This window comes from Papaver somniferum, chromosome 7 (genome assembly GCF_003573695.1).
Source record: "Papaver somniferum cultivar HN1 chromosome 7, ASM357369v1, whole genome shotgun sequence".
Lineage (NCBI taxonomy): Eukaryota > Viridiplantae > Streptophyta > Magnoliopsida > Ranunculales > Papaveraceae > Papaver > Papaver somniferum.
In genome coordinates this window covers 37415012-37435038 of record NC_039364.1, presented here as the reverse complement: position 1 = coordinate 37435038, position 20027 = coordinate 37415012, and the positions used below count along the sequence as shown (strand labels likewise).

The following is a 20027-nucleotide window of genomic DNA, read 5'->3' as shown; positions in this document are numbered from 1 at the left end:
ATTATGCAATTCTGAAAATAAGAACAAAACAGAGTTAGGGTTTGAAAACTTACGAGTTCTAGGAGACATTATGTGGATCGATTGGAACCCTAATTCTTCCAATACACTGAACTGATCGACTGGAACCCCAATTCTTTGAATATGCTAGAAACCTCTCATGCTGTAGTGTTGATGGTGTTTGCAGATGGTGGATGAAAACAATTTCAGGTAGTGTTGATGGTGAGGAGACGGTGGATGAAACCAACTTCTGGTAGTGATGATGGTCAGGAGACGGTGGAGGAAAACGAATTCTGGTAGTGTTGATGGCGAGGAGATGGTGATGAAGGAAGTTGATGTCACTGGTAATGAGAAGAGGAGATGTTGGTGGTTTCTTTTGAAGAAAGAGGGAGATCATGGTGTCTTTTGAAGAGAAGGAGAGACCGATATCTTCTAAGCAGTTACAAAAGGGTATTTCTGTCTGTTTCCATTAAAAGTATCTTCCGTCTATTTGACCTAGGTGGAAAGTTTACCCTTCCATCTGAACCGGAAAAGGTACCCTTTTCCGTAAATAGCCCCTTTTCTGTTTGGTTTGTGGCTCCGGCTATACTTGGTGAAGTTCACAAATTCTAAATATATATTATGGGATGTTTGCTTAAAAAACAAAATCCTCATAACTATGGGAATCCAAGAAATGAAAGATTCTGCCATGGGGAGAGGATAAATTTGAGAAAACAGAAGGACGAAGCATAGGAGATACCAAAGCAAATGAAAATGAATAAAAACCGAATTGAGTTCTCCCAGAAAAACGACTAAGAAATCACGAGAGAATCATTTGTTAAGAGCATCTCCAATGGTGTATGGATATTTATCCCATGTGGAGACCTAAAAAAAAGGAAATTTAACAACATAGAGTCAAATAATTTTTTTGGTTTTGATAAGCATCTCCAGTGGTAGTTGTATTCATACCTATTTTGAAAAACTTATCACTTATTTGTAGAAAGTTAATCCATAAAATCTAACAAAATAAATAAAATAAAAACAAATAGTGATGACATGGGTATGGATGAGAGTCTCTAAAAACCAATACTCTCTTCCAAACTCAAATTTCCACATCAAATTAAATTTTTAATATCCAACCACCACTGGAGAGGTTTTTTTTGTTGAGAGTTTCTAAAATCCTAGGTGGCTTCAATATTTTTAGAGACCCATATTCCATTGGAGATGCTCTAACGAAGATAAAATCGTTTTAGGATGAAGGGAGGAAGTCGTCAAAAGGGACGAAGAGAGCATCCATTTGTTTCATTAGTCCGGATTTAGATACTGATTGGTGCAGTTTCAATCATAGACCTTAAAATTTTAAATTTTATAAATACAAAGGGTTGAGAAATTATGTTATGCAGTATGGCTTTGCTGGAAAAAAGAATTCTACCTTGATACCAGGGCTGAGAACAAAATACAAGCCCATACATTTAGACATTTAACACTACAAATAAAATTGGACCTGATTTCTACCCTGATACCAGGGCTGAGAACAAAATACAAGCCCATACATTTAGACATTTAACACTACAAATAAAATTGGACCTGATTTCTACCCTGGGTTACAACCCGGCATAGCCTTCACATAGGTCCATCCATGGCTACAGCCTCCAGTGGCCCCTCTCTAGGTCCGCACTTCCTGTTTTAAGTTGGATAGAGGGGGTAAAGGACGTCCATTTGGCAGGCGAGCGTTGGGTTGCCGAAGCTCATCAAAGAAAGGATGGGAACATGCTTCTAACTGCAAATCCGGTAAGCAAAGTAAGCTCAATAATAAACCAGTAATACTAACATAGTAAAATCGCATTTAAAAAAAAATCACTTGAACTTTGAAACTGCATCACTGTAACCAGGAACTTGAGAAATGACCTCATTTCTGAGAAGCCATAAGAACGACTAATAAATAGGAAAAATGCTTTCGGACATAACAGAGACAGCATACTAACCGCAGTGCAGCGAAGACTTGGAGAATACTGAAGCAGTCGTGACACGAGATCAATTGCTTCTGGGGGCATTCGTTTGTGGAAAACCTGAAGCAAAGAAAACAAACTTCAGCATCTAAGATGTTTGCATTTGTACAAGGAAATAGCACGACTATCCCTAATTAGTGGGAACGACCAGTTGACATCAGACCAATGTATGGAAACAGTGTTTAAAGTTAAAATTAAAAGAAAATGTTTTGGTTTGTTATCTGTTATAAAGTTTCTTCAAGAGAAGAATAAGAAGGCTGACAACATATACCAACACAGATTAATAGTACAAACCATTTTAAAACCATTGATCACAGTTCAGAACCCTACGACCAATTACTAACACAAAAGCCAATGAAAGCTAAGCATACTATTCGACAAGCCTTTGCATCATTTATCTTAAAAACTTTTTTAAAACGTTGATCAGTATCCACAAGGATCATTAATTAATTTTCAAAAAAGGCAAATGTTATCAAGTACAAACAGGCTTGGAACACTCGGTCTTATGAACTCAAAACTAATTTGTCAGTACATACCTTATGCCAAGGGTGAGCTTTTATCTGAGGAAACCTAAAATCTGTATAGTTCGGATTCATACACCGAATTTCCTCACGTGTTGGAGTTCCAAGAATCTGTAAGAAGGTACCCAATCAGTGATCTTACGACTTTCAAAGTAACATAAATTCTAAAAACCGCAAGTTCAACAGAATAAGAAGCAAACCTTGATAATCTCAACAAGTTGGTCAACCGCACTTTCTCCTGGAAATAATGGCTACAACATTACAAAGTTAAACCAGTTAGAGTCTAATCCTAACGGAGAAAAATATATTACTGGAATGTGTATATCCAGAATGAAATTAAGTAGCTAACCTGTCCCAGCAGAAGTTCTGCAAGTACACAACCACCTGACCAGATATCTATCGATGTTGTGTATTCTGTAGCCCCAAATATGAGTTCTGGGGCCCTGTAGTAACGAGAGCATATGTAAGATATGTTTGCTTCACCCTTGACCTGATGAAAATTGATTTTGGTTAGAAACAGGCAGACTAAAACAATAAGACAGCTCTTAATGGTATGCAGATTACTAAGAAAATATTTGAAGCAAGATAGACATTATAGTGCTTGAAAATTATGAACACGAACTCTAAAGTCCTGAATTAAAAGTAACCATGCTGAATGTGTAGCTATGACATAAGTGTCCATTCTCCAGCAGCCATCTAGATACAGCAAAGAGGTTGAAAATGAACATAACTCCAATTGCCCAGTTACAGACAGTGAAAGGGACCCTAGAAAGTAGAAAGACTTAGAGCCTGTTTGGTACAGTTTTCAAAAACAGTTTTCAAAAATAGTTTTCCACTGTTTCAAAAACATACCCTTTTTTCCTTGTTTTCATTTTCTAAAAAATGTTTGGTAAACTATTTTTGAAAACAAGGAAAATCAACTGAATCAGATCAAATGTAAAGATTCGTCTAAGAGATAATGATATTAGTCATGACTCACTTGCAGTCATTCCCCCAATCTCTTACTTTGTTCTGAAAAGAAAAAAAGAACAAAGAAAAGAAAAAAGAGAAAACACAGAAAACAATAATTTGTCGTTTTCATTTTTTTGTTTTCAAAAACACAAAACAGACACAAAACATTTTCTGAAAATGTCCCTACCAAACGCGTTTTCTCATGTATTCTGTTTTCTCTATTTTTAAAAACAGAAAACTGTTTTTGAAAACTATACCAAACAGGCTCTTAGGGACTTGGTTCACGACCAACTAGGAAGTAATTTCTCTCCAAAAACCTCATTACTGTCCCAGCCCATACCAGTTACTGTTACCATTAAGTCTCTTTACCTCCAACCAGAAATGAGCTGCCAATATACTTTTCTTAGCAAACTAGAGCAATTGTATGTTCATATCATCTAACAAACAAGTTTCTGAGCTTGGTAATAATTTTACTTTAGATTTACAGCTATATTGGTCTTTCATGGTCATGACCAGACTTCTTGTATTAGACACACTCAATATAGTTTTGAGTTATCGTAACTCCTACAACTAAAACCAACTCTTGGAAAGCTTTCATAAGCTCATAACCTTTGCCATTTACACGCAAAGATCCCAACCATAAAGGTATGTTCAGTTGAGGTAAATTGTAAAAAGAGAGGAAAAAGACATGTCAAAGGCTCTCGGCATCTAAGGTAAAGGTAATAATGCACATCAGATCTGGCCATAAAAGCACTATCAAGACGGATGCCGTACCAGAATTTTCGCACTTCCGAAGTCGCAAAGCTTCACCTGATGAGTAAGCGGATCAACCTACAAAAATTTGCTCACTTCGTGTCAACAGGATGTCATCACTGTTTTTTAATCCTGATCAAATATGAAACTCAGAGAAAAAACCCATACCAAAATGTTTTGAGGCTTCACATCCCGATGACAAACTCCAGGAACAGTGTGAATATAAGATAACCCCATAAAAATCTGGAGAGAAAAAAAGGTACTTAGCTAAAATACTATGATAAAATCAAGATAGAGGAAATCCAGAGAAAATGATAATCAATATACCTGGTACATATAAAGTTTCACGTAGATGAGTGGCATCCTCTGGTTCACATTGCTGTAGTGCTTTAGTACTCGATAAACAGTTTCAGGGACATATTCCATGACCAAGTTGAGGAAAAGCTCATTTCTACTAGTGGTGGAAAAGAAACAGTGCTTTAAAGAAACCACGTTTGGGTGATCCATCGAGCGCATCAACTGCAGCTCACGATTTTTATACCTCCTGTCCTGCAAGACCTTTTTTATAGCCACAGGCTCTCCAGTTTCCAAGCATTTCGCCTAAGGTTTCCAGAAAATAAGGGTAAGGACAATTTAGGGATTCGCCATGTACAGCCTCATTAAAATTTACACATCACACATGCATTGTTAGGCTTAAGTTACTATATATATACCTGAAAAACTATCCCAAATGATCCAGTCCCCACAACACGTTCGGCCATGTAACTGATGGTCTGCAATAAGAAAAATACATCAACTGTTTAAATTGTTTACTTTAAAAAACCTTAAGCAAAATAAAGGCCTGTCTACAGGAATAAAAGTCGATGATCTGCATAATGGACCATAAGAAAAACAACTAAACTGCATAAATTTTTTTCCAGTCAAAAAACCTAAAGAAAAAAACAAAGCCTTGTATTCAGAAACAATGATGGTCACCCCCTCCATTTCCATGCCATGTCAATAGTAACCTACCAACTAAGCAATTACTAACTATTACTGAATTCCCTTTCTACTTCAGACATCTGAATTCAATTAGAGAAGGTAGTGATCTCAACTGATTCCATAACAGTAACTAATCTCCTGTTCTCTTCCACCAATAAATTATCGTCTTCATTAGGCTCTAATTATTACCCCGTTATTTTGCATCCCCATAAATCCCATGTCAAGTTCGTTTTCATCTTTCCAAGTGGGTCATAGCAATCGATTACTGGAAAACTATTTTCAAATTAACTATACCAGTGGCCAAGTTCTCAAAATTCTCTCTTAGAAAACCACTAGCTATACCAAATAGCAATTCCCACTATTCAGAACCTAATCGGCGCCATCACTCAAGTAGTGCCTATAGTTGGCCATTCAAGGTAGATTAGTAGATAGTTTTCATGATACAAAAAAGTAAAAAAAAAAAACAAGAAAAAAAAAACAAGAAAACAAGAAAACCTGAATGTTACACAGCTACACCCATACTGCTCTCGTCCGAAGAACAATTCTACTTAGGCTCACTTCTATACTTACAGTTTTCTACATCACTATATATGGAATCTTACATAGTTTGAATACATCACGCGGTGTGACTAAAATTGTACTAAGATTTTACCTAAAACTCTAAAAGCAATGCAAAGCATTTATTGTGTTGCCTGATAATACCTACACATATTATTTTCTTTAAAACCAAAGATTACAATGCCCTCCATATTAGATTCCACATGCCTCGTAGATGAGCATACTCCTAAGGTACTCTACCAAGTTCCCAACTGCGATGATACTGGCTAACAGAACAATATAATCGGATGGAACAGCAAGGTTGAATTTTTAAGATCTAGATGTTACCTGCTTTGGTTCACCATTTTTGCCTCCGATTGTGGTTGAAATAATATGACCAGTGACTGGATCATTTCCCTCAATTACAGCAGCAGAAATTTCCTACACCAAACATCAAAAAATAAATTAGACCAATTTTTCTAATCCTCAATCTTGAAGGCAGATGGTAACAACAAGTATAAAACCTACAAGCACTAAAAGATGAGGAACCATATATATGTATATGCTAGTATATACAAGAGAATAACTCCCTACCACAAAGAGTAAAAAGATGTGACTAAAAATCGTACCTAGTAAATTGGAGATTCTCTACTCTAACAAGACTTAACTCTTACAGGAAAGAAAATATACTTTAAAAGACGTAGATCCAAACAAGAAATTTCTCTAACAAGCAACCTAATAGAATTCGAAACAATAAATGTCCAAAATAGCCAAAAACAAAATAAAAAATAAAATTGTTCATAAAATCTGAAGAAGAAAGGAAGATTCAAGATTCATTCACTAACAAAACCTAAGAAAAGTAAGAATAGAGTTAAAACAAAGCACACAGTCAAACAAACCCTAACATCAAACAAATTCCTTAAAAAATCACCCAGTAAAATAAGAAGTAACAATGAGATCATAAAATGAGCATAGTCTATACCAAACCACTAAACAGGAAAATCATAGCTTAAACTAAACCAATCTAGCTTAGATCTTCAACCTAGAAAAAGAAACAACCCAAATGCAGTACATTCAAAAGCAAAACCAAAAATGGAAAATGAGAATAAATTCATAGATCCACTAATATCACTCCACAAATAGATTAAAACAAAAATGCATTATAGATTCAATAAAAGTATAAACCAAAATGAAAAGAATCACACAAAAAGCAGTAAAGAAAATCAAAGAAATGTAACAAATGAAGAACAAAAATACCTTATCATGATCTCCCATTTCTGTAGTTGGAATAGTTTTCACAAGTTGTTGTTGTTGTTGATGATTATTATTAGTATTATCTGGTTTTAGATTAAAACTATTATTATTATTTGTAGAAGTAGAAGGAGGACCCAACTGCAACAAAGCCATGTGAATACAGCTCTCTATTCTTCTTTCTATTACTACTACTACTACTACTACTACTCTACTTTTTCTTTTCTCTCGACAAAGAGTGTGTCAATTATTAATAATTTAATGCTCACATAATTACATCAATTCTCCTTCATTTTCTACCTTATTACCAGTATAACCTTCGGCTTCAAAGTGGTGTTGATTTTTAATGACAGAATTGACCTTCCATGGTCTAGCTACACGACAAAATAGCAGCTTTGAATCACATGGTTACGTATTTTTCTAGTTCAAGTGGTATTGTTCGTGATTTATTTATTCTTGCGGGGGTATTTTTGGGTTTTTAGGTTTGGAAGCGACTTCTAACTGTTTGTATCCCTTGTGGGGTACCCTAGATTTTCGTTGTGGTTTCCTTTGTTTCGGATACAAAGTACGGAATCCAAGCCTTGGACTCTCCGGACTCGGACTTCAGTAACACAGGCACTCAACCTAGTGGGTTAACTCAGAACGGATGACGAGTTTAAGGCAAAAACTTGAATCAGAGTTGAATACTAGGCAAGACTCGCAAGAGCAACAAGGAACATCAGTCGGCCCATTATAAGGGTATATACAATGTAGTCAATATCCGCCGTATCGGCCGATATATCGGGGATATTTCGGATATCGGCCCAGAACGATACGATAAGAAAGATATCGGGGATACGATATTCGCCCGATAATATCGGCCGTATCGGTCGATACGAAATTTTCCTACATTTCCTGATATGAGACGGTATTGGTCGTTTTCTATAAAGTTTAAGGGTAATTTTGGCGAAGAAAGTCTTCCAGGTGGTATTAGAGGTGCATGTAGCTCTCGAAGCAAGTCTATTAAAGTTACTCTTTTGTTTTTTTGATAAAATTGGTGTTATCTATTATATCTTATCGGAAAATGTGTGGAGAAATGTTTAATATAAAATTATAGTCTCTAAATCTAGAACCGATATTTCAACGATAATATCCCCGATATAAAATAGTACCAGTGTATCGGTCCCGACCGAGATGGACCGATATCCGATATTAAATATATTGGGTATATATATATTTCCAGCTGAACAAGACTGACTCCACTACCAACCACTAAGGATTTATTTCTATCTTGATGAGGAAGATTGACTTGACTCACCACCCATAGTGTTTCCTTATTCAGCTTGAGCCAGACTGACTGACAGGAGGGAATGGACCACACAAGGTTTGAAAGAAAACAAGACCAAAATTTTGGTAAAAAGGAGCCAAGATACACAATTCCACTCATTTATTGTCACCAGATAGATAGATTGATATCTTTTGGTTAATGCATATCCCCATAATTTCACAAATCTAAGAAAGATTTCTGATCATTTCTCAGATCCAAAAAGTAAAATTTGCAAGTGATATCAAATTTCAAAAAAAGTTACATTTACAAGAACAGAACTAGATTCTCAGATGTTATAACTTTTCAGGGTTCTCAATTCTCATATGGATCATTCACATGAAGAGACCATGCATGCACCTCTATTCTAGGGGCAAAACTAGTTTACCTAATCAACTATTAGCACAGTTTTCTAAACTAAATCTCAGAAAGACAACTCGGTGTACAACGTCTCTAGAAAACTAAAAAGGGGAAGCTCCAACTTCCAACAGTTAGACTATGGTAAGCCATGGGGAGATTTATCGTTGTCGAGAGATATGGGAGATAATGGAGATTTAGTGGAGTGAACGCTTGAGCCTCCTGTTGAAGAGGGTCTGTGACGCTTCAGCAGAGGAACCAGTGACTGCACAACATCAGCCATTAACGGTCTGTAATCTGACTCTGATTGCACGCACATTGCCGCAATTGCAGCTACTTGAACAACCTCCTTCAACGAGTACTGACCTTCCAGTGATGGATCCATGATCTCGGCAACCTTCTCTCTATCTGTTAGCCTAGGTAAAGCCTTTTGGCACATTCAAAGAGAAAAGAGCATTAGTAATTGAAACAACCATTTGGAGAGAACATAGGGACTCCGTAAATGAAGAAATTCAATTTCCATACAAATTTAAGGACAGGTTTGACATCTTTTTTCAAAAATGCAGTTCAGTTATCCTAAGGGAAGATATAAAAAGAACATACCCAAGATACAAGCACACCTTCCCCAGAAGGTCTTTGCGAGTCAACTGGAGTCCTCCCTGTAAGCAACTCCAAAAGAACAACACCATAACTGTAAACATCTGATTTGGTTGTCAGATGACCTGTCAACGCATACCTGCACAGATGCAGGACTTCGTTCTATTAAGTAGCGAAAATGTGTTCACAGATAATACTTTTCTTTCCATCTTTGTTCAACTGAGCAGCGAAGGATATAAACATTCAAACACTAATGAAGAGAGGCAATGCTGTTAGATATAAAATCATATAATAGGCTGTTGTTTCTTACTCGGGGGCGACGTATCCCTGTGTGCCTAATACTCTCGTGGAAACATGACCTCCAGCCTGGTCTGATCCAATCTTTGCCAAGCCAAAATCAGAAACCTTAGCATGGAAATTCCGATCCAAAAGAATGTTACTGCTTTTAAAATCTCTGTGAATGACAGGGGGGCTGACATGTTCATGTAGATATTCCAGACCTTTTGCAGCTTCCAGGGCTATTCTCAATCGGGTCTCCCAGTCCAACTTAGAAGCACCACCTTTAGAACCTGCGCCTCAAATAAAGACCAGTAAACTCACTATATACTATATTTGGCAGCTTATTATACTTCTAGAGAGGGGAATAAGACGAGTTAGATGCTGTGAAGCTAGAATTTGTGTAACACACTAGCGTAATGTTTATGAAAGAATCATGCCAAACATGAAACATGTGCATCGGAATATAAGTGCTCAAATAAAAATTGGTTGGCCTGAATAATTATGCACTATTTAAAAATATATACATGATAGCAGGAGCACAGCACTAGCAGCATATCCGGCATGTGTATATGTCTTAAAGACAGCTCATTTCATGCTTTTAAGTATACAACCGGTTACGAATTTCACAAACAGTAGTACTTCTTGAACTGATCTAGGTCTTATTCTTAAAAAGTCGATTATTCGTACAGTTTTGATGAGTGTAGTGGGTCAAGTTCGAATTCTCATTATCATTCAACAAACATAAATTACAACACTTTTAGTAATCAATACAAATTTTGTGATCAATAATGTAAAGAACTAAAAAGACATTCAAAAAGAAGAAAGACAATTATTATGAAAGAAGACATGAAAAGCAAAATATAATAATCGAATAAGACTAACCTCTGGGTGGATAAAGATGTTCTTGTAGACCACCATTTGCCATAAACTCATAAACTAATAATTTGCGATCATGATCAGAACAGTAACCCAACAAAGCAAGCAAATATGGAGAACGAAGCCGAGTAAGCAATTCCACCTATACCATACAAATAAACCAAATCTAATCAGTCCCCCAACTGAAAGTATAATAATATAATGAAATTGAATCAAATGAGGGTTACAAATGAAAAAATTAACCTCCATTTGGAACTCATCTTCTCCTTGTTTTCCAGCTCTATCCATTAATTTGACAGCAATTTTTCTCCCATCAGGTAAAACCCCTCTATAAACAGACCCAAATCCACCATGACCAACTACATAAGATTTACCAAAACCACCAGTAGCTGAATGAAGTTGTTTGAAACTAAACACATGAATTCCTCTTTCAGTTGTCACTTGTATCTTTGAAATTCCACTGTTATCACTCCCTGATCACACAACATTCCATCAAAAAAAAATTATAAAAAATTAAAAGAAAATGGAATTAAAAGAGAGTTTAAAAGTAACTTACTTTTAGAGTTCTTTAAACGCTTAGAGAGTTTGTTTGTAATGTAGCAATAATAACTAAAAGCAACAAGTAATGAGACTAAAGCTAAACAAGCTAAAACAACTATGACCACTAAAACAATAGCTTCTTTTCTTCTCTCATCTCCTTCTTCCATTTCTTGGTTGATGAGGAAGATTGCAGAGACCCAGAAAAAACCCTAACCCTAGATTGTTGCTGTTTGAACTTTAAACTACTGTTACTATACAGTGTCAAATATTCTCACATTTTTGAAGAGTGAGCACTCACTGGACTGAACAAACATACAAGCTCTCTCTCACTGTACTTTATGGAAATAAATACTAAAATAGTTATACGGAGTTGGTCTACACGTTTTCGTATAAATTGACTGGACACAGACGAATGGAGGTAATGGAAAGAGGGGAAGAGAAAGACAAAAGAAAGACAATAAAAATGGATACGATGCAGGAAATGGTGTCGGTTTTTTGGATTACGATTAGGGAGATTCTCTAGGCAGACTGCAAAGACCTTGTTTGTTTGCAGCTGACTCGGCGTCTGAATCTGAGTCGACTCCTGACTCGGACCGAGTCAGCAGTCAGACCGTTTGTTTTCCATTTTGAGTCAGATCTGACTCGACCTCTGATTCAGACATAACTCCTGACTCGGACTCATTTGAGTCAGGTAACAAAATACCCCTGACTCATGAGACCAAACCACTGACTCACTTATTTCCGAGTCAGATGAGTCAGATCTGACTCAAAACAAACATATCGACTCAGATCCAGATGAGTCAGGTGATTTCACTCAGATCCAGATGATTCAGATCCGAACGACTCAGATGAGTCAGGAGTAAACAAACATGGTGGAACTGTTTTACATCATGGTCCCACTATTTTAACTCACTTTCTATGTGCTTCTCAGTCTCTGACTCCAAAAAGGACTCCTTATGATGGTCTTTTGATGTAATGGGATTGGGAACCCGAGGAGAGCCACAAAGTCCATCTTTTGTGAAAGAAGGTCAACAAGATTACAAAGACTTGTCTTCTCTCGTAACAGTAAACAGTTCACACCAAAAAGTGTGAAGGGTCAGGTAACGAGGGATTGAAGTCTTATAAAATTCGTCAGAGCCTGAAATGACCATTTTCTGTTGGTAAAGATCACATCCTCTATTCTGAAAAGAATTTTATTTTCTTGTTACATGACCTCAAATTCTTTACATGAACAGCAATAAACAAAATGAATGATTCATAGCCTCTCCGCTATAACCAAAAACAAACAAAATGAATGATTCCCATAGTTTGATATCATCATGTGGGTAAAGGAAAAATGAAGCCCACCTTAACACCACCAAAATGAAGTAAGCAACAACCAACAAAACTTGGCTAAACGATACAGTAAAATCAACACCAAAGATTATCCCCTTGGTGACTATATAATTAACCATTTTCCTTAATAATGGAAAACAAGAAGGCTATCAAACCACTAGAAAATTCCCGCTAAGATGTGCAACTATAAGAATACAAAGAAAAAAACAAGTAAAAGAAAAATGTACTAAAAGAAACAAAAGAGAATCGTACAACTTTTATTCTTCCATTTTGGAACCAAAACTTTTTTTTGTGAAATTTTACAAGAGTAGCTTTATCAATCCTTGATTCTGCATCATGAGAAATCTTCATACAGATGAGAACAACTTTGAGCTAAGCCAATGCAGCCATTTTCACTTAAGTTTTAATTTGTTATAATTATCTGCTGCCAATGATAGTGATTGTATGGAAACTGGAAATCCAGGACCCATCTGCATTTGAAACACCAAAAATAAATTGCCAACATAGTAAGCAACTCACACAGGAGTACATAGTTTAAAAAGTTGGAACAGGATAAAGGACAGTATTCTACTAAACAATTTTGTAGAACTGGTGCAGCCATTTTTTTTCAAATCCTCCTACACCGAGTTCTTTGTCAAGTCTCTAAGACCTATCAAGCTATATGGAATGATTACAGCAGCACAAATCAGAAAGCATTCTGTGAATAGGGGGTGGAAGTAACTGAAGGTTTCTGAAGAGATGTTAATAGGTCAGGACATTGTACTGTGCGGATAATCGCTTCAATAGAAGGTCAAGGCACGTCAGAACTCAATTTTCAAGCTTCCGGCAACTCTTGAAAGGCAGAGACTATTGAGTTATTAATTATGATGAAAAATCATATCCTTTCCATGATCTATCTACACAAGGTAGCTTTAGTTCATGTAGCAACTGTTCTACACCGAGGCATACAACCTATAACTTCTCAGCAATTTATGATGTCAAGAAGTACTTAAACATATGAATAACTACACGAGTTTCTTTAGGTGTCTACGAAATATTTAATTAGCAGGTATGGCAATAAACAGGAGCTGGATCTCAAGAGGATAACAAAATAAATGTTAACTTCAACACCTCCACAACATACTATGATACCCTCACACTGTTCGGATAGTGCTGGAGGATTTGATGGGGACCGTAGTATAGGCAGCTTAGCATATAAAATATATCATAATAACCAGAAAGCTTAGCTAGCTATTTATTATAAGGATTGCAAGCTTACCGTGCTGCACAGTGTGAAGCCCTTCACATACCCAACATACTTGGATGCTGCACAAAATTAGGCAAGTTAAGTTAATAAGGTACCAAAACTATTCATTTGAGCATACGGTGACTTATAACCTAACCTTGAGGTAGTTAGAATAAATTTTGATTGCTACTTGAAATAAAATACTGAATACAAGTATGGCGGCAACTCACTCTTTTTCAGACCCACAGGCTTTGCCACCAAAAGGGCATTTACAAAAGCACCAATATTTTCGCGGAGAGACTCCTCAGACAGTGTCACCTGTAAATGATTTTGATATCAGAAGTGTTTAAAAATTGCAGAACTCAACTTCAAACAGTTTGCTGAAAACAGAATATCTAACCTTTCCAAGACCTGCATGAACAATAGCAGTTTTGTCAAGTTTAAAATCAACTCGACCACGTTTAGCATCTTTCACTGCTGCAGAGACATCACTTGTCACGGAACCTAGCTATAAATATTGAGTAAAACAAGTAAATCAGACAGCACAACTGAAACTGTTAAATATAGGATATTATGAGCTACCCATATGACTGACGATAGTTAATAAGAGAAACAGTACAGACATACCTTGGGGTTTGGCATCAGACCACGCGGCCCCAGAATTCTTGCTATCTGATTAGAATAACCATAAATTTTAATACGAAAGCATAATTATTTAGCAAACATGGGTTTTATGTGGAGTCCAAGTGCCAAACCTTTCCGAGACGAGGCATAAAAATGGGAGTTGCTATACACTTGTCAAAGTTGAGCTTACCACCTCCTGCAGAATTTCAGGATCATGATCCCAAAGCAAAATCACAGGTTAACATTCAGTCACACAAGACCAGATTTCCAGGACATTTGAAAGGGATAATAAGTGCTGTTAAACAGGAGGAGAATGAGGCATAATATATCTTCTGTCTGAATGAATTAACCTTCTAAGCAAAGCAAACACATAGTCCATAAATCATACTTTGCTTGAAGACACAACTTCAGAAAGGAAAACCCGAAGAAGTCGAGAGACAAAAACAGGATATTCAGAACTTAGAGTTTTCAGTAAAACACGTTTACCCAGCATCTGAGGCCTAATGTAGTAACGTGATGAGCTGAAAGATACATTTACTTAGTAATAGGTAGTAATCATGAGATCATGACTATTATCTCTAGCCATTTGAGAATCCCATTTCCATACCAAGTCATGATATGCTTATTTATTGGACTCTAAAATTACGATAAAAGATCGTGGGCTATTTGTGAGGATAGTATAAGCCATGTAAAACACATAAGCAATCAAAATGTGTTGCAGTGTCTTATACCTCTCCGAATTTCCTCAATAAGTTCATCTCCTCCAACAACATCTGCTCCTGCTTCCTTTGCTTCATCTGCAGCAGACCCTTCGGCAAAAACAGCTACCCGGACAGTCTGAGATACAACAATGTTTTATTTAGTAACTATGAGTGTCATCAGTTCTTAAAATTCTATTTGAGCACCAGATGTGCGTACCAATGTGAGAGAAATACTACCTTTCCGGTTCCATGAGGAAGAGTTACAGCACCACGAACCATCTGTGAAACGAATCAGATAACACTAAACTGTAAATGAACGCTTTGAAGAAGCAAACAATTGAAATGCTAAAATATATCGACAGATCCACTAACGACATCATCCTCTAAACTTTTATCGGTGATGCTTAAGTTAGCTTAATATTCAAAAAAAAATAAAAATTGACAATCGATAGTCTAGACTGCATAGGGATTTCAGAACATGCTAATTGAGGGAGCACTTAGGATGACTGGGGATTATTATTAGATGCTAATAAATCATCGAATAATAGCAAACATAGGACTCCACAAATCAATAGCAGCACTGTGTCAAAATATGATCTAAATACAAAAAACACTGTACGCGGAACTGTTTCATAGTAAACATGTCCTTAGTTCCATTTGAACATGATTAGCTTATGACTGCCTAGGTAGAACTTAAAAGGCTTTGTTAACATACGAAGTTATGAACCATGGCGAGCAATTAATAACCACCAATTTTACATTGGAAATGACAAAATAGAACACAATTGATATTGCAATGTGTTTTACCGGGTTTTTTTTCTTTTTGCATTTTATCATTTCCAATGCAAAATTGGTGGGCATTAATTGCTTATAACAACAAATTACATGGGGTCGTGGTCACGGGTTACCAACACCCATCTAGGTGGAATTACATAACCCAATTGCAGCTGACAGTAAATAAGTTAAGAGAGATAAAGTGTGGAAGAATGCAGCCTCTTCATATTGCAACAACTCCCACCTTTTACCCAACTCATGTGCCTCTGGAAAATATATACACTTGTACAATCAGACTAGAGATTATTCGAGAGTAGTTTTCCGCGTAATTTGTATATATGCAGATCATACCAAGCGGAACAACTGTGTCAAACTATTGTTATTGTTGGTAGATGAGGCTAGAACTAAAAATATACTGACGGTTTACACAGATTTTTTTTCGTTTTTTTGAAGGTATGGTTTATACAGATGGCATATAATGAATAGTTGGTGAAAAGCGAAAACGAACCTGGTCTCCGCGGCGTGGATCAACACCCAAATTTACATGTGCTTCAACAGTTTCAACAAAATTCCGCTTTGCACTAGCCTGAACAACGACTAGAAATGAAAATATATTTAACAAACGCTGAACTTATTATGATCAATCAAAAACTGGAGAAAAATAATCAAGGACTATAACTAGATTCTTCAACAGGTTACTGAAACTCATAGTATCGAGTTAAGCTCCGGGATAGAAAAGGGGAATATCAATAAAGATAATTTGTTGATTTTGCATTTCCAAGGGAAAAAAATCTTAAAGGTACTTCATGATCTGGTGTATCGAAACAAAACATATTTCACAAGAAAGCACAGTTAAGGACCTAATACAAACTGATCCTACTACAAGGCTCAAGTTATGCAATTCATTGCCAGGTTATCGAAACAAAACCTGGAGAGATACACAATGAAGTTTATGAGATAGTTCCCTACAACTACCATTTAATGCATCTATGACCAACTTGACACCCGAATATTACATTTTTTAAATTCTATCCCATCCCTAGTAGTCAGTTGTAACAAACATTTGCAGCACTAAACCAAATACGTTGTTTACATTTTTCAAATTCTAATTGAACTCCTACAAAAATGACAACCTCATTCGATTATTTACAGCATTAGACCAAATACGTTATCTACGTTGCCATAACAAACTTGAACAGATAACCACTACACTATAACCAATTACCCAGAAACATGAGATATCAAAGTTTAGCCAATCAATTTTACAAGGAAACCTAAAGTATATACATTTTGCAGAAAAGGAGAAGCTTTACACTGACCTTGACTTCTCTAATAGCTTCTTGAAGATCAAGAACAACCTTGGGCTTATTCTTTTCAGCTCTAATAAGTGTTGGAAAAGGTACTTGAATCTCCTCTTTTTGAACATTTAAAGATCTACGTATTCGATTCAGATTTTCAATTTTTCTCCTCTCTTGATCCAACTGCTGATTCTCCTCATCACCTGTAGTAGAAGCCCTATCTTCTGGAAGTGGTGCTACTTTTATTGGATAAGAAGTAGGTGTCACTGATTGAACATCCTTAACATATCGAATATCTTCTCTTGTCCAATCCCTTGATTCTACATTTGTTCCCTCTATCGCTTCACTCTCTGCAGATGGTTTTACATCATAAGAAACTGGTTTGATTGGTCCATCCACAGGAGCTGTCCTTGTGATCACCCTCTCCCTTCTGATTTCTGGAGCCTTAGAAATATTTTCATGATTTTTAGATGGATCCTTAGGTTTTACAGCATAAGAAACTGGTTTAATTGGTACAGACTTAGTTGGAGTTGAGGGAGTTGTATCTGATTCTTCATTTGTAGAAGATGATGAAAACCTATGAAACCCTAGAAATGAAGATGGCGATTTACAAAACCCTAAATCTCCAGTGAGAGACTGCTGGTGTGAAGATGAAGATGAGCGGGAGAAAAGGAGAGCGAGATGAGACGGTGGATATCGAGTGCAGTGACGACGAGTATGAGAAAAAATGAGTTCTAAGGCCATGGTGAGACCTTCGGGAGAATAAATTGTTCAGGGTTCTAGTAGAGCTTCATAGATTCGAAGCCGAAGAGTGAGGGACTTCGGGGTTTTGTAAATTACAGGTAGAGCTGCACAAGACCCGCCCAACTTACCCGAATCTGCCCGTACCCGCTAAACTCATGAGTTTTTAATCCGAAGCCGCCCGCAGCGAGTTGGTAGTTGGTAGGCCTGTCAATGATAGCTATCGAAACGGATATGGCCTCTACCATATCCGATATCCGATAATATCGACGGATATTCAAAAATATTTTCGTTATCCGTTTCGATAACAATGTCGGTTATCCGATAGTAATTCATTATATAAAAATAATTTAAGTTCTTTTTTAGTCTTTCTCTAATTTCATAAATTACAAAAACAATCAAAGGAACCCTTAAGGAAATTCGACTAAGCAAAACCAAATACCGTGATCAAATGCACAAATTTGACTATAAAATTATTATATTAAATTAGATTTAAACAAAACTCAAATCTTCTCCATCAATATTGAAAAATTCTCAGCTTTTCTCACTACCAATAAAGCTAGTTGTGTTTTTGTTCTTCCATAATATTTTTATTTCTACCACTCTTCACATTACCAAGCTAACAACTAAATATATTACTCAAAAAAAAATATTAAAAAAATTGCATATGCGTTCTTTAACGGATATCGGATATTATCCTATTGGATAATGCCTTTTCCGTATCCGTTTCGTTAAATTAAGAATATCCGATAAGGTATCCGTATCCGATATCCGTTATCCGAAATTTCGGATAATATCCTAACGATTCGGATAGATCGGACGGATATCGAATATTCGGTTATCCATTGACAGCCCTAGTAGTTGGTTATGAATATAAAAACCCGCTATAATTGGATTGGTAGTTGGTATTAGATAAAACCCGCCCGAACCCGCCCGCAAAACCCGTTATAGTTGGGTTAGTAGTTAGTACACTAGTAATTGTTTAAGCTTAACAATGAAGACTTATATTTATGGTTTGATTTTTTAAGTAATTAAGAACTTAAGTAAGAAGTTGTTTTTTTTTTCCTTAATCATAAGAATTTTATTATTAAAGCCCAACACCAAAGTTTTACAAGAGGACTATTTGTCTAGACAAGCCCAGACAATAGGAATGAAACATCAAAAAATAAAAAAACAGTCTAGACAGGCCCAGACTGTTTCACCCAAATTAAAACAGAGAAAAAAAATTCACAAAGCTAAAATCTGAAGTAAGAACCATCTTCCCTTTCTAATGCACCTAAGAAGACATGTTTATTATTATAGTATGTACACTCTCCCCTTCTCAGTAAAGCTTCCTTTTTGGCCAATTTATCAGCTGAGAAATTTATTTCTCTGTATGAATGTCTAAAAGATATACTGTTCAGATTCTTCTTTATTGCCTGCCATCTAGTGAGCACTATCCAATGTATCCTTCCTGATGTGAAGGTTGATATCACTGCCTTTGAATCAGGACTAAAACAAACATCAAAGAACTATTCTTTTCTCGTTGTTATAGCTACGGATTTTCAACAACGATGATGCTAAACTTACAACCTTTGGGATCACTGGAGTACTTGGAAGTGACGAAGATTTCGAGTAATGTTGAAGATTAGGCATGTGGAATAGGAGCTACAAAAGTTAATTTATTTATTTTTTGTATATCATATGTATTAATAGTTTTGTTACTAAAATTGACAAAGGGGGAGATTGTTAGAGCATTGCTCGGTCGAACTCGCATGCGTTGCAATCTCAAGCATGTTTGTCAATGTTAGTGATCAAAACTATAAGTCTTGATTTCTAGCCTATATATCTAAAGATCTCGGAGTAGGATAGAAAGTGTAGTTGAGCTCAAGACTCCATGGCAATCATCATACAAGACGAAGGACTACTCAAGGAACTAGTGGATCTTCATCGACTAAAAGGTATGTGGAGACTTGAACTTATTTGTCACTCAAAAGTCTATTTATTCTATCTCCAACTCTTGAGACAAAAGTCGTGCTGATGTATAAACTTTCATTATACACATTTGCTATTTCGAGCTGAGTTTAACCCGCCTATCTATTTCTCGAAATATGTATCGGTAAGCTTTTGCTTTAGCCAAATTCATCTTTACCTAGTGACGAATGTCATGTTATGTTTCAATCACTTTGGAAATTGCTCTGACGAAAAATGGTCTGTGAATAACGGCTATATAACGTCCTCTGAGAATGTTTCAATGATTGAAATGAGAGTTTAGATTACATAACCATTGGTAGGATATAAGCATTGTTGTGGAAACACATATATGTATAAGTCCTTATTCCTTGAACCAGAGTTTGCGAACTTTGTTGATCAAGAGAAACGGAATGTGGCGTGAACCAAGTCCGCGAACTGGCGGAAG

General features: G+C 36.3%; 3 protein-coding genes across 3 annotated transcripts; all 3 read right to left on the bottom strand.

The window, feature by feature from the left end:
- Positions 1–1307: 1307 nt before the first annotated feature.
- Positions 1308–7204, bottom strand: LOC113297004 (shaggy-related protein kinase eta-like). Its single transcript, XM_026545378.1, has 11 exons — positions 6986–7204; positions 6077–6169; positions 4924–4983; positions 4538–4810; positions 4379–4453; positions 4232–4288; positions 2856–2996; positions 2707–2757; positions 2522–2617; positions 1962–2045; positions 1308–1756 (listed from the first exon to the last, which is right to left on the bottom strand). Exons 1-11 carry the CDS (start codon positions 7133–7135, stop codon positions 1643–1645), a joined length of 1194 nt encoding a protein of 397 aa, XP_026401163.1. The 5' UTR covers positions 7136–7204; the 3' UTR covers positions 1308–1642.
- Positions 7205–8471: 1267 nt separating this feature from the next.
- On the bottom strand, positions 8472–11348 carry LOC113297003 (probable serine/threonine-protein kinase PBL7). Its single transcript, XM_026545377.1, has 6 exons — positions 10948–11348; positions 10635–10864; positions 10398–10533; positions 9547–9805; positions 9243–9375; positions 8472–9066 (listed from the first exon to the last, which is right to left on the bottom strand). Exons 1-6 carry the CDS (start codon positions 11096–11098, stop codon positions 8779–8781), a joined length of 1197 nt encoding a protein of 398 aa, XP_026401162.1. The 5' UTR covers positions 11099–11348; the 3' UTR covers positions 8472–8778.
- Positions 11349–12336: 988 nt separating this feature from the next.
- Positions 12337–17728, bottom strand: LOC113297002 (50S ribosomal protein L1-like). The gene is made up of 10 exons (XM_026545376.1): positions 16910–17728; positions 16099–16176; positions 15054–15095; positions 14847–14952; positions 14247–14311; positions 14119–14163; positions 13892–13999; positions 13722–13809; positions 13525–13571; positions 12337–12736 (listed from the first exon to the last, which is right to left on the bottom strand). The coding sequence occupies exons 1-10, from the start codon at positions 17630–17632 to the stop codon at positions 12659–12661; spliced, it is 1380 nt and encodes a 459-aa protein (XP_026401161.1). The 5' UTR covers positions 17633–17728; the 3' UTR covers positions 12337–12658.
- Positions 17729–20027: the final 2299 nt, after the last annotated feature.

Bases quoted from the DNA above. Each gene is read 5' to 3' on its own strand.
- LOC113297003 (XM_026545377.1), bottom strand. From the start codon at position 11,098: ATGGAAGAAGGAGATGAGAGAAGAAAAGAAGCTATTGTTTTAGTGGTC. The intron at 9,806-10,397 runs GTTAGTCTTATT...TTTGAGGCGCAG, and splicing joins ACATCTTTATCCACCCAGAG to GTTCTAAAGGTGGTGCTTCT. The intron at 9,376-9,546 runs GTAAGAAACAAC...GCATCTGTGCAG, and splicing joins CAGGGATACGTCGCCCCCGA to GTATGCGTTGACAGGTCATC.
- LOC113297004 (XM_026545378.1), bottom strand. From the start codon at position 7,135: ATGGCTTTGTTGCAGTTGGGTCCTCCTTCTACTTCTACAAATAATAAT. The intron at 4,289-4,378 runs GTATGGGTTTTT...AAATTTTTGTAG, and splicing joins TGAAGCCTCAAAACATTTTG to GTTGATCCGCTTACTCATCA. The intron at 2,997-4,231 runs GTACGGCATCCG...AATTTTCATCAG, and splicing joins TCGGAAGTGCGAAAATTCTG to GTCAAGGGTGAAGCAAACAT.
- LOC113297002 (XM_026545376.1), bottom strand. From the start codon at position 17,632: ATGGCCTTAGAACTCATTTTTTCTCATACTCGTCGTCACTGCACTCGA. The intron at 14,312-14,846 runs GTATAAGACACT...GAAATTCTGCAG, and splicing joins TATTGAGGAAATTCGGAGAG to GAGGTGGTAAGCTCAACTTT. The intron at 14,164-14,246 runs GTTTGGCACTTG...TATTCTAATCAG, and splicing joins TTATGCCTCGTCTCGGAAAG to ATAGCAAGAATTCTGGGGCC.